The sequence below is a fragment of the Myodes glareolus genome, chromosome 1 (genome assembly GCF_982192425.1).
Source record: "Myodes glareolus chromosome 1, mMyoGla1.1, whole genome shotgun sequence".
Lineage (NCBI taxonomy): Eukaryota > Metazoa > Chordata > Mammalia > Rodentia > Cricetidae > Myodes > Myodes glareolus.
Genome location: NC_142026.1, coordinates 13,832,569 through 13,844,873, shown reverse-complemented (window position 1 = coordinate 13,844,873; position 12,305 = coordinate 13,832,569). Strand labels below are relative to the sequence as shown.

The 12,305-nt window shown below is 40.5% G+C and overlaps 1 protein-coding gene across 1 annotated transcript in view; it reads left to right on the top strand.

Moving 5' to 3' along the window:
* The window catches only part of Abca12 (ATP binding cassette subfamily A member 12), a 162,279-nt gene that overhangs the window by 113,085 nt on the left and 36,889 nt on the right, over positions 1-12,305 (top strand). Inside the window, exons 24-31 of the mRNA XM_048459324.3 lie at positions 2,748-3,077; positions 4,131-4,200; positions 4,282-4,416; positions 4,904-5,059; positions 5,979-6,165; positions 8,497-8,715; positions 9,815-10,011; positions 10,791-10,951. Of these exons, the coding sequence (XP_048315281.3) occupies positions 2,748-3,077; positions 4,131-4,200; positions 4,282-4,416; positions 4,904-5,059; positions 5,979-6,165; positions 8,497-8,715; positions 9,815-10,011; positions 10,791-10,951 (1,455 nt within the window). The remainder of the gene's footprint in view (positions 1-2,747; positions 3,078-4,130; positions 4,201-4,281; positions 4,417-4,903; positions 5,060-5,978; positions 6,166-8,496; positions 8,716-9,814; positions 10,012-10,790; positions 10,952-12,305) is intronic.

Below are 12,305 nucleotides of genomic sequence, written 5' to 3'. Positions count from 1 at the left end.
TTGTGAATACTTCAGGGAGAACCCAGCTCAGCCTGTTTCTGTGAAAACCGAAATAACCACACTCAAAGTTTTGCCAGCTCTTGGCAGTAAAAATTAGGTCTCGAGTTTAAAAGTCTCCTAATTACTGTGATAAGCACCTTCATTGTTAGTTTTGAGGCCTGCCAAATTGTCATTTAATTAATCTATGAATGGAGAATATTCTAGATGCACGAAAACTTTAAACTGGAGTGACTGGTCACCAGGGGAGAAAAGTATGTTTAAACACATAACATATACTTTATTTTGTGGTCTTGATGTAGCCTAGTTGTGTGATAGTCACCTTAAATAATATATTGGCATTGTTTATTATTCATGTGCATTGCAGTTGGAGAGAGTTTGTGGCTTTTTTTTTTACAAACCACATAAGATTAAATAGTTTAATGATATGTGTGTGCCAGTTGCTTATGCTCAAGCATCCATAAGCAATTAAATCTTAAATGCAAATAACACCCGGGGATGGATAAAAAGAGTTTGCACGTCAGAATCACATGGGGATTGATGAGTATTTCTGAGGTGCAGTCATCAAAAATGACACAATAATTTTCTTCAACTGAGTGAGGAATATGGGAATAATTTCCGGAGTAAAATTGTTGAGTTTTGCTTCTTAAAACAAATCATGGTGTAATTTTGTTTTCAATAAAGACAAGACTTGCAACTATGGGAAACTTTCCATGGTGAATCTTTGCTCAATGCAGGTTCTTCACTTTGACCCCTTCTCCTATTCCCATGGAAACATAGATGGAGTCTTCATTGTAGGAGGGCTGGGGCCAAGCAGGAGCACTAGAAGAAGGTGCAGGGGAGAACAAAGTTAAGAGGAGAAGTCGCAGACGTTTTCTCAGTGGTGATTAGTTTAAGACTCACTCCTAAGACTGTTGGCAGGCAGGTAGCTGTCTCCATGGTAACAAGAACAAGCAGAGTTATCAAATGTGATAACCTGGGGGAAAAAAGTAAGCAAAATGTGCTACATTTGGCTTATAGAATAAAATACTTAGTATAATATTATTTTTGTTGCTGTTGTTGTTTTTCTAGACAGGATAAGGAGAGAGACATTAAAAATTATTTATTCTTTAGAAGACTGAACTATACAGCTGTTAGTGAAAAATGGAACATTAACTTTATAAGCTTAATCTTAATCATAAATTGTCAAAGATGGAAATTGGAATATCTAGGTTCCCTAAGTGTCCCACTTGTACCAACTTTAAGACAACTGGAGTTGAAGGGGGTTGTGGTCATCAGACTCTTTTGCATTCTTGCGTGAACAGCCATGATACTGTGATGAAATGTTTTGGCCCTGGGGATATCACTGAGTCAGAAAAGAGTATTAGCTGAGATACTGACCTATAGTATCTCATATACCTGAGCCTATTGTGGGTGTATGAATACCTTTTTGTAAGATAAGAGGCCAAGACTGGCACAGACTAGCCATTGATGTTAGTGACAATGAGATCATCCCAAAAGGCAGAAGGTCATGCTCCAAACTGCCGTGTTTTGAATAATAATCTACATCTATTCCATTTTGCTCATGAAATTGTTGTGTTCATTAAGGTTTATTAAAAATATATGACTTTTATTACTTCAGTTTCTACATTGGGACTGAAGTTAAACTGTGGTGACTTTTTCCCAGACTTAAATATTTATACCTAAGCAAATGTCAAGTTCATGCTATAAAAATCATAAAGGAGATACTAGAAATGTGGTGTCCTATTCTAAATCTCTTTAATCTAGAGAAGTTAGCTAGATAGTTTCAAAGCTAGATGTGCATGCAGGTGTGTGTGTGTGTGTGTGATTGGTGTGATGGGTGTGTATGTATGTGTGTGAATGTGCATTTGTGTGTGTGTGTGTGAATGTGTGATGGGTGTGATGGGTGTGTATGTATGTGTGTGAATATGCATCTGTGTGTGTGTGTGTGAATGTGTGATGGGTGTGATGGGTGTGTATGTATGTGTGTGAATGTGCATTTGTGTGTGTGTGTGAATGTGTGATGGGTGTGATGGGTGTGTATGTATGTGTGTGAACGTGCATTTGTGTGTGTGTGTGTGTGTGTGTGTATGAATGTGTGATGGGTGTGATGGGTTTGTATGTATGTGTGTGAATGTGCATTTGTGTGTGTGTGTGTGTATGAATGTGTGATGGGTGTGTATGTATGTGTGTGAATTTGCATTTGTGTGTGTGCTAAGGATTGAACTCATGACTCCAGCTAAGCAGGAGTTCTATACTCAATTATTTATCTATTTTATGAATGAGAGAGAAAAAACTGGACAGAGATAAAGGCAGAGACAGAGAGACAAAGCTGACATGTGTGTACCATTGTACATGTATTTGAAATCAGAAGAAAACTTTCAGGAGTCTGTGTTTTTTGTCATCAACTAAGATCATCTAAGATCTGGTATCAAATGCAGGTCATCAAGTCCGCAATGAAGAGCCTCTACCCCGTGTTATCACATTGGTCATAGAAATGTATGTTTTTATTCACAAGAAAGGTCTTCTCCAACAGAAGCATTATCTTTGTTGGGGTGCCACACTGAGAGCTTAAAATCCAAGAGGATCTGGTACAAAGTCTTAGCAATCAGAGAGAATTCACATACATTGTTCAAATGTTTAGTTTCATAGATGAGAAGACTCTTGAACATTTTGTCACCATACAGAGGTAATTGTCACTTGGGAATTCATCAGCCAGAGAAGCACCTAACTCTCCCTTCTTCTTCTAGTACATGAAGATGATGGGCGTGAACTCCTGCAGCCACTTCTTTGCCTGGCTCATAGAAAGTGTTGGATTTTTACTGGTTACTATTGTGATCCTCATCGTTATCCTCAAGTTTGGCAATATACTTCCCAAAACGAATGGCTTCATTTTGTTCCTGTACTTTTCGGACTACAGCTTCTCAGTGATCGCGATGAGCTACCTCATCAGTGTTTTCTTCAACAATACCAACATTGCAGCTCTCATCGGAAGCCTCATCTACGTCATTGCCTTTTTCCCATTTATTGTTCTGGTTACAGTTGAGGATGAGTTGAGCTATGTTATTAAAGTATTCATGGTAAGTTAACTGTTGAAATGTGCCCTTGTGTGATATAAATGCCTCCCTCCCTTAGTTCATGAAAAGAAGTTCAAATCAAAAGTTCCCTTACATAATTAAAATTAAGTGATAGAAAAATCAACTTAACTCTTCTAAAGATGGAGCTTTCTAATTGCTGTCTGCTCTGGAAGGAAACATTTCTTTCCACAGACTCTAAAACGATCAGTGATGCTGGTAAGCTATAGTTCTTGACCAGTTAAAATATTACCTGCCATGTTTTAGAGATCACCAGAATTCTGACTTCTTTGGTTCAGATCTTTAAGCATCTCAGTTTCTCTCATGCTAGAACTATTCCCATGTATGAAAAGTATTCACAGTTTTCATGAATAACACATAACCTAAAGGGATAGTGACAGATGCATTGATAGCATGTACTCAAGTTCGAATCTTTTCTTCTGCTTTTCCTAAATCAGAAACACTAAATTGAAGAATAATATGACTGAATTTAAAATCCAGAAAGCAGAGGGCACTTCCCCTCATATTAAGGCTTTACTATTCATAGACATAGCTTTGATGAATAACTTTAATTCAACATTGACTGCTCTAAAACTTAAATTTATAATTTGTAGTGATTAAGTGACTATCAATATCCAACCAATAAATATTTTAATGTAGTCTCATTCATAAGTCTATCACCTGAAATAAATTTAGAAGCATTTTCTGGCCCCAATGTCAGTTGATTTGAATCTTCACACTCTATTACTCTGTCATTTTCTACCTTACAAATTTCTGAGCAATATTTGATAAGCTTAAGTACATATTTTAGATTCTTAAGAAAGCATTCTCCAAGTTCATTGCCTCTCTCTTTTTCCCCCTGTCCCTCTGCTCTCTCTAGTCTTTCATCTGCTTCTATCGTTCTCTCGTTGCAGTATTTTTAGTAAGGGATTTTAGTATTTTAAAATAGACTTAGAGAATGAGCTTCAGTCTTTTTCTAGATGTCTAACATTTTAAGCATTTTGAGGCCCCGTAGGTGAAATCTCCTGGCACTGTCACCACTGTTCATTTTCTTCCCAGAGCCTGCTGTCCCCAACAGCGTTCAGCTACGCAAGTCAATATATTGCACGGTATGAAGAACAAGGCGTGGGTAGGTTCAGTTTCTCTAAAACTGGATTTTATCCCTGCGATATGTGTCAAAGAGGATTAAATAGCTGTGTTCAATTTCTAGGTCTTCAGTGGGAAAATATGTACAAGTCCCCTGTTCAGGATGATACCACCTCATTTGGTTGGCTGTGCTGTCTAATTCTAGCAGACTCTTTCATTTATTTCTTTATTGCCTGGTACGTCAGGAATGTCTTCCCAGGTAGGAACCTGCATTCCCTAGATGCATCCTTCTTCTGGCTTTCCTCACTGTAAGTCAGCTAACACATATGTGCCAATAGTTGGCTTCTCAAATACAGTCTCCAAAGCAGTATACTAAAACCTTAAAACTGTCCTGAGACAGAAAGCTTATCCGTGCTGGTCTGGCACTTGGAATAGGACTGTGGAATATGCAAAGGGACCCTGTGAGAACTCTGCGGAGTTACAGAATGAGTTTAAACACTGGACCGTGGTGATGTTTGCATTAGTACGTGAACAAAAATCATCCAACTGCACACTTAAAATGAATAAATCTATATATAATTGTACTTCACTAACATGGATTTTAAAAAGAGATGATCTTTTTGGCCTTGTTTTGTAAACTGAACTCACTCTTTTAGTTTGTAAAGTCTTCTACAATGAAGCAATTTCCTGACCCACTCATGAGTGTTCCATTTCATTACCATCTTCCTCGTGTATTCTCATTACAGGGACATATGGCATGGCAGCTCCGTGGTATTTTCCCATCCTTCCTTCTTATTGGAAAGAGCGATTTGGATGCGCAGAGGTGAAGCGTGAGAAAAGCAACGGCCTTATGTTTACCAACATCATGATGCAGAACACCAACCCGTCCGCCAATAAGACCAGTAAGTCAATAGCATGCATTGTTATAAGAGAAACGACACCAAAAGCTGCATGACTGGTGGTTTTAATTACATTTTCCTAAATGATAAAATTATCATCCCTTTAGTCATGCATGAGTATGTCTACGCATATGTGTTTCCGCTCTTACAGGCATTGAATTGTGCCTTCTCCTGGGCTCATTAGCTCAGTTGGTTAGCATATGCTGCTAATTAAGCCAAGAACTGGATATCCCTTTGTGGTCCAGTTAGACTCACACAGAGAGATATTTTGTTCCTTGCCCACAGCCTGCATCCCTTACTCTAGCCATCTGCTACCAGTCATAGGAGTAACCAAGAAACAAAAGTGGGTAATGTAGCATAACCCCCAGCTGATGCTGAGAAAAACAGAACAAAGCTCATGCCTCCTTGGCATGGGGTGAGTGTTCTTGTCTATCTGAAAAGATGCCCTCTGTAAGTGGTGTGGTGGTGATGCCTGAAGAAGGTATAGATAGGAAAAGTAGCTGGATTCTGTCAGCCACAGATCCGAGAAAATGTTACTGTAAAACCACATCTTGCAAACATTTCTTTCATAAAACGATGCCATCCTTTCCAATCAGAAAGCAAACCTTCTGGGTTGTCTTTTGAATATTTAAGATCTGTTTTTTTTTTAAAAAAAAAACTGTAAAATTATAATACTGTATTCAGGAACTGCTTTTTCCAACAGAGAGGGCTAATGTACTAAGCCCTAGAGAATGTGGTTTCATACTCTTGCTCATTCTCTAAGCAGGTCAGAAAGAAGCTAGAGAATATAATAAATCAGTTGCTTCTGGCCTTTTTAAATTTAAAGATTATATTTACATAATCTTCTATTTTTAAAGGAAAGTCTAACCCAGCTGCATTACTTACTGATGAGCTTCCAACTCTCCTCTCGGTTTCCCTCCAGGTCCTGACTGTGCATTTCCCTCCAACATTGAACCTGAACCTAAGGATCTCCAAGTTGGAGTTGCCCTTCATGGGGTCACAAAGATGTACGGCTCAAAGATGGCTGTGCAAAACCTCAATCTGAACTTTTACGAAGGGCACATTACATCATTGCTGGGGCCAAATGGAGCTGGAAAAACCACCACCATGTATGTTATTTTTCAACGAAATGTCAAAGAAGGATATTATTAATGATAGCTTTTTATAAACTGAGATCTTAAACTAAGAAGAAAGTAGAGCTATTCCGTCCTCCAGATGGATCAACTTTTCCTTGGTAGAATGCAGTGTAAACCAGAGGCTCCAAACCGTGAGCTCTGAGGCCATCTTAGGCCACTGTGGGACAGGCTTAATTGTGTGACTTAGTGCTGGCCCATCCCGTGTGCCTTAAAATTTTAATTCAGTGCAAATTCCAAATAACAGTAAGTTTTCTTGCCATGTCTTAGATCAGTGGCTCTCAGCCTTCTTGATGTTGCAACCCTTTAATACAGTTTCTCATGTTGTGAGGACCCCAACCATAAAATTGTTTCCTTGTTACTTTACAACTGTAATTTTGTTGCTGTTATGAATCATAATGCAAATATCTGAAATTTAGAATATCTGATATGTGACCTTCCCCCCAAAGAGGTCAAGACCCATAGGCAGAGAAGCACTGTCTTAGGGCTCTAAGTGTGTGCATGATGAGACAGGGGCTGTAGGTGGAGGCTCGCTAGTGTTGTTCTGTTCGACACGCGTGTGTTCTCTGGTTGATCCCTTGTCTCAGATCCATACCGCTATATTTGTCAGTCTGTCCCTTTTATTTGTATTTCTCTCCAGGCCAGGTTAAATCTGAGCTTGCACATCCTAGTGTGGACACACCATCCCATCTTCTCTGTTACAGGAAGCATTTGCCTTGATTCCTAAAGAAGCTTAAACCAACATCTCACACAGGTCAAAGTCAGGAAGAGCACATGGACTGTTCTTTCTCTCTACTGACCGTCCTGTGTCAAGCTAGAGGGAGGATTGGGATCCCAAGATTCCTAGGTTATTTTTATTGCTTGCGTGTTTGCCTCTAGGGCTCCACCTTCACATATTCACTGTCAGTGCTAAGCGTCACTGGATTTTAGCCCTTGAGGAAATCCCTCCCTTTCCCAAGGACAGCTCGACATTCTATTTTTAATCATCTTGAGCCAGTCCAGTGATTTCTCAAATGCTGGTCTCAATGTTTCTTTCTAAATAACTGGAAACAAGTGAAGGTTCGGATCAGAGTAAACATGCAGCCTCTTATTAGTATGACCTGTTAAAAGCCAAGGTTGGCTTTCTGGAACACAGCACTTAGAACGAATACTTCTAAAGCATATTTTCCCAATGGGAAATGAGAGGCTGGGGAGAAAAGAGACAGCAAAGGTGTTTGAAGAGACTAATTTTAGCTGAGAGTGCCCTATTTTATTGATCTAGATATAAACCCTAAATATATATATAAAAGCATGTTTTCTGTGTTTCAATGGATGTTATGAGGAATTGCTATTATCCTGATTCATTATTTAGTACTATGAAAGATAGGTGAGAACTTCTTTAGAGCTCCCGGGGATTTTGTTACAGTGAAGGGAGGAGATGATTACTAAGTAACTGCCCTACTGACTCAGCACTTCAAAGGTGTTGAGCATTTTCTCTGTGAAATGCTTTGGCCATAATACAGAGAATGGGACGGAAGAGGCTATTTCGGAAGCAGGTGTGTGGCAATGCCTTCTGCCCCCTGGTGGTAGCAGATGTCAGCAGTTAGGGCACCCAAGAGACCAAGAAGGTGTAAACATGACTTCTGAAATACAGTTTTGGGCACACTGTGTATGAGTTCATTACTCAGTGAAAGAGGCAAGAAGATATGGTATCATGGTTAAGACCATAATTGGTCTGATGACCTTGTAAGACAGTGGTTCTCAATGTTCCTGAGGCTGTGACCCTCAGGTTGTAGTGACCCCAACCATAAAATTATTTTGTTGCTACTTCAAAACTGTAATTTTGCTATTGTTATGCATCCTAAAGCAAATATCTGATATGTGACCCTACAGATTGAGAACCATGGTTATATGGTGTCTCATGAAGGTGTAGCATCATCTGTTGGATTCTTAAGACAAGTTTGGGATTAAGTAGTAGACTCTAGTCTGGGGACATGAACTGGAGGTTTGCCAGGCTATAAATAGGATCCCAAGGAAACACCGTATGTGCAAGAAGAGAGTGTGCTTTCAACTGAACAGCATCCTCAGTTCCAACGCTATTGCCACCACCACCATCACGCAGCGTTTACTCAACGCCCTGAGTAACTAAAAGCTTAAAAGTCAGTTTTAGTTTTTCATTCCCACTTAATTCCTTTCTGTTTCACAGCGCCCGCCTTCACTTAAAGAGATGCACTCCAGCATTTTCTCCTAACGTGTGAGATATATTTAGTTTTGCTATCTAGTTTGAGTGATTGGTCCATACCTAATTTGTTCCATCTTCCTTTCCAGCTCCATGCTGACTGGGCTGTTTGGTGCCTCAGCCGGTACAATTTTTGTCTATGGAAAAGATATCAAGACCGACCTAAACACTGTTCGGAAGAACATGGGCGTTTGCATGCAGCACGATGTCTTGTTCAGTTACCTCACCACCAAGGAGCACCTCCTCCTCTACGGCTCCATCAAAGTCCCTCACTGGACCAAAAAGCAGCTCCACGAGGAGGTTAAAAGGTGAGATAAGCCACAAACTAGGACATGGCTTCGTAACCTCTCCCAAGAATATACACCCTCTTGGTGGTGGTAACAATAGGAAATGTTCCCTCATGAACATGAATAGAAAGCTTTGCTTTCTGTTTACCTGGTAACATACTTAGCATGCTATCGTCTCCAGCGGGTTATACACCCACTGTTCAACTCTTCCTCAGGGCCTCGCATGCGCCCTGGTCCTTTGTTTCACTTCTACATGGGGGCACGACACCCCAAAGCCTTTTAACTAGACTTCCAGCTACCCCCTCTCCCCCATCTCGTCTGTTCTTATTAAGGACATGTCAGGGAGAGCTTTCTCAGCTTTGTCCGCTTCAAATCAGACAAAGCCAATCCTGCATCACCTGAAGTGGCTTTTGCCACACTTAGCGTAACATTCCATAATGTCACTAGCAAGGTCTACCAGCCCCTACATGACCTGTCCGCTGTCTCGTGTCTATTTCCTTTCACATTCTCTATTCACTCTGCTGTGCAAACACGACCGTACTCACACCCTTGACTATACACAACTGACTCCCACAAGTCTTTCTCCTTGCTCTTCACCAACCTCCCACACCCTTCCCAAGAGACATTTGACCTAGTCTTGGCCAGGTGACCCCTTTTTCTGTGTTCGCTCATCTCCCCTTTTCTGAGAGTGACTGTTATATATACAATCCTAAAGCAGTCTGTCCTGGGCACCCTTTCTCTTGTGTTTCCTATTTTTATTAATTGTGTGTTGATTACCACCTGGCATGTTATAAACTTTCTTGAGATTGTGGTTATCTAATGTATTTTCTTCACATTTTGGACACATGCAATCATAATTTCTTTATGAACAAGTATTTTTTGTCTGTTTATTGCTTTTCTCTAGGACTTAATGACATAATCTACCACAAAAGAGAAAATGTTCTAACCATTTGTCAAATGCATGAACTATATGGTTTTTTTCTTGGTTATCATTTTTATGATGATAATAAGATGGTAAATGATAATAAACTATTTTGTGTTATCAGCGCTGTATTGTACTGATCACTAAAGACATACTCATTGATTGGTTAACACTACAGCACCATTGATTGTTTTGAAGGACTTTAAAAGACACTGGGCTGTATAGCCATCGCCATAAAAGAGTTGGAACCTTGTCCGGAGGAATGAAGAGGAAATTGTCCATATCCATAGCTCTCATTGGTGGATCAAGGGTAGTGATTCTGGATGAACCATCCACTGGAGTTGACCCATGTTCTCGTCGAAGTATATGGGATGTCATATCCAAGAACAAAACTGGTATGAGTATTTTTTCATAACTTCTCCACAGAACAGTCATAAGTTTATCTTCAGGATTATGCAAAAATCAGTGGAAGCTTTTTTTGTGTATAATACAATACCCTCAAACTGTTGAGATGGGCTCTTTCTTTTCCTAAAATTTCTCGGTGAAATTTCTGAGTCAATTAGTTATTAACTACCTGTACTCACTGTGAGTTGAACTTAATGTGCTTTGGGGGATCATGTAGATTCAACGGTAGTTACCAAGTCTGCCTAGAGGAGCAGGGACTCTAATTAGAAATAGCAAACATACACAAATGAAAATAAACCAAAACCAGACTTAAATAAGTGCTAATGGGGTGTGATGCAGAGAAGTAATCAGCCTAGAGTGGATCAATCAGAGAGGAATATTCAAAAAAAGTCTTTAAAATGCTGCATTTTCATAGTGGAGGAAGGAAAGAGAGGAAGCCTGAGAGAGAGCAGGAGAGGGGAAGGAAGTGCACACTGAAACAATGGACCAAAACCCTGACAAATGAGAAAGAGTTGCTGACGCACATAAATGACCGACGTTAGCTCTAAGGCTTAGTAAGGACCAGCTTGCTGCTGACCTGTATATGGGAACCCTCCTGTAGACCTAACTGCAACCCTCGGAATTTTCCTTTGATCGCTATCTATGGAGTTTCACTCACCTCAATTAATGCCTGTCTTGCCCTCAGAAATCCCAGAACCTGCTAATTCTGTCTCGTGGAGCCTGTATCCTCATTTTTCACTCTATGTTGTTCTCAACTGTGTTTTTTAAGCCAGAACAATCATTCTGTCGACACACCACTTGGATGAGGCTGAGGTGTTGAGCGACCGCATTGCCTTTCTGGAACAGGGTGGGCTCCGATGCTGCGGATCACCATTTTACCTCAAGGAAGCTTTTGGGGATGGCTACCATCTCACACTCACCAAGAAGAAGGTCTGTAAGGGGAAGTGCGCTGTCTCGTGGGTGATGAGTTAAATGTTTCTGTGAAGTGCAGGCCAGTTCTCTCCAACTTGACTCATTGCTACAATTCAGCAATATATTCCCTTATGTGGTTCTTAAATCTCAGCAAGTGTGTCGCTTAAAAAAAACAACAGATTTCTGCTCCTGTCTCGCCCATCTCATGAGTATCTGTTGTTGTTGGACACCCTAGAATTTCTAAACTTCTGGTAATTTCCCATGTGCTGTCAGTGTTGCTGGGCACTGCACAAAAATGATGCCCTTCTAAAGGTTACCGATGGTCTGCCAGTCTTTCTTCCCCGTAACATTTCAGACTGCAGAGACATTTCAATTTAAATTTTCTGGCTTAGAGAAAACAAATAAAGCCATGTCTTCACTTGGGGATGGCAGGGGTTAGAGTGCAGAGGGAAACGGACTTGGGTCGTCTACAGGAAAACTCCACATCTAAGTTGTCTCGGTATAACTTCCAAAACACACACAGTAATTCAGGCTTGGTTGAGGAGACTCTTTCCTTAGATTTACTCTCCTCCTTCCACCTAATGAGTGCTATGCTCGACTTCATAAAATTTTGATTAACTCTGGGAGAATTTCATATGGTGCAGTTTGATCATATCATCCCAGACTCCTCCCACACCCACTCCCTTTGTCTTTCACCTTCCTGCCACCCGGATTGGGTTTCCTTCTCCGCATCCACCCAAGTCAAGTCTAGTTTGTGACACCCAACAACTTTGGGGAGCAGGGATCTGCCTTGAGTGTGGTCAGCCTACTAGTGGTCACGCCATTGAAGAAAACCAACTCTCCCAGCAGTAAACACCATTTTCTTCTCAGCTGGTGAGGAGATTCCATGCCCACCCACCCAGCTCCATGCTGAGATGTGTCTGACTGGAGTTAGGTCTTGTCATGCTGCCCTACTACTATGAGTCCATATGTGCCCCTGTTGTGACCAGAAAACAGTTGTCTTGAGTCATCCACTACCTCTGGCCCTTACAATCTTTCTGCCTCTTTTCCTTGAAGTTCCCTGAGCCTTTTGGGAAAAGATATGATATGTATGTTCCATCTACAACTGAGCATTCTATAATCTCGTATTCTCTGCATGTTGACCAGGTGAGGGTCTCTGCTAATAGGCATCTTCTGTTCAAAGTTTTTAAGATAAGGCCTGTGACATGCAGTGTCTTGTGGGCATCATAGTAAGTCATTAGGAGTCTCTTAATAAAATTTTCTTCCTTAATAATCTGTCTGCTTCTATGCCATGCCTAACTAAAAGGCACAATTTTTTCCCATCCCCCTCCAAGTGACTGCTGACATTTTCAGCTAATCTGTACTGTATTTT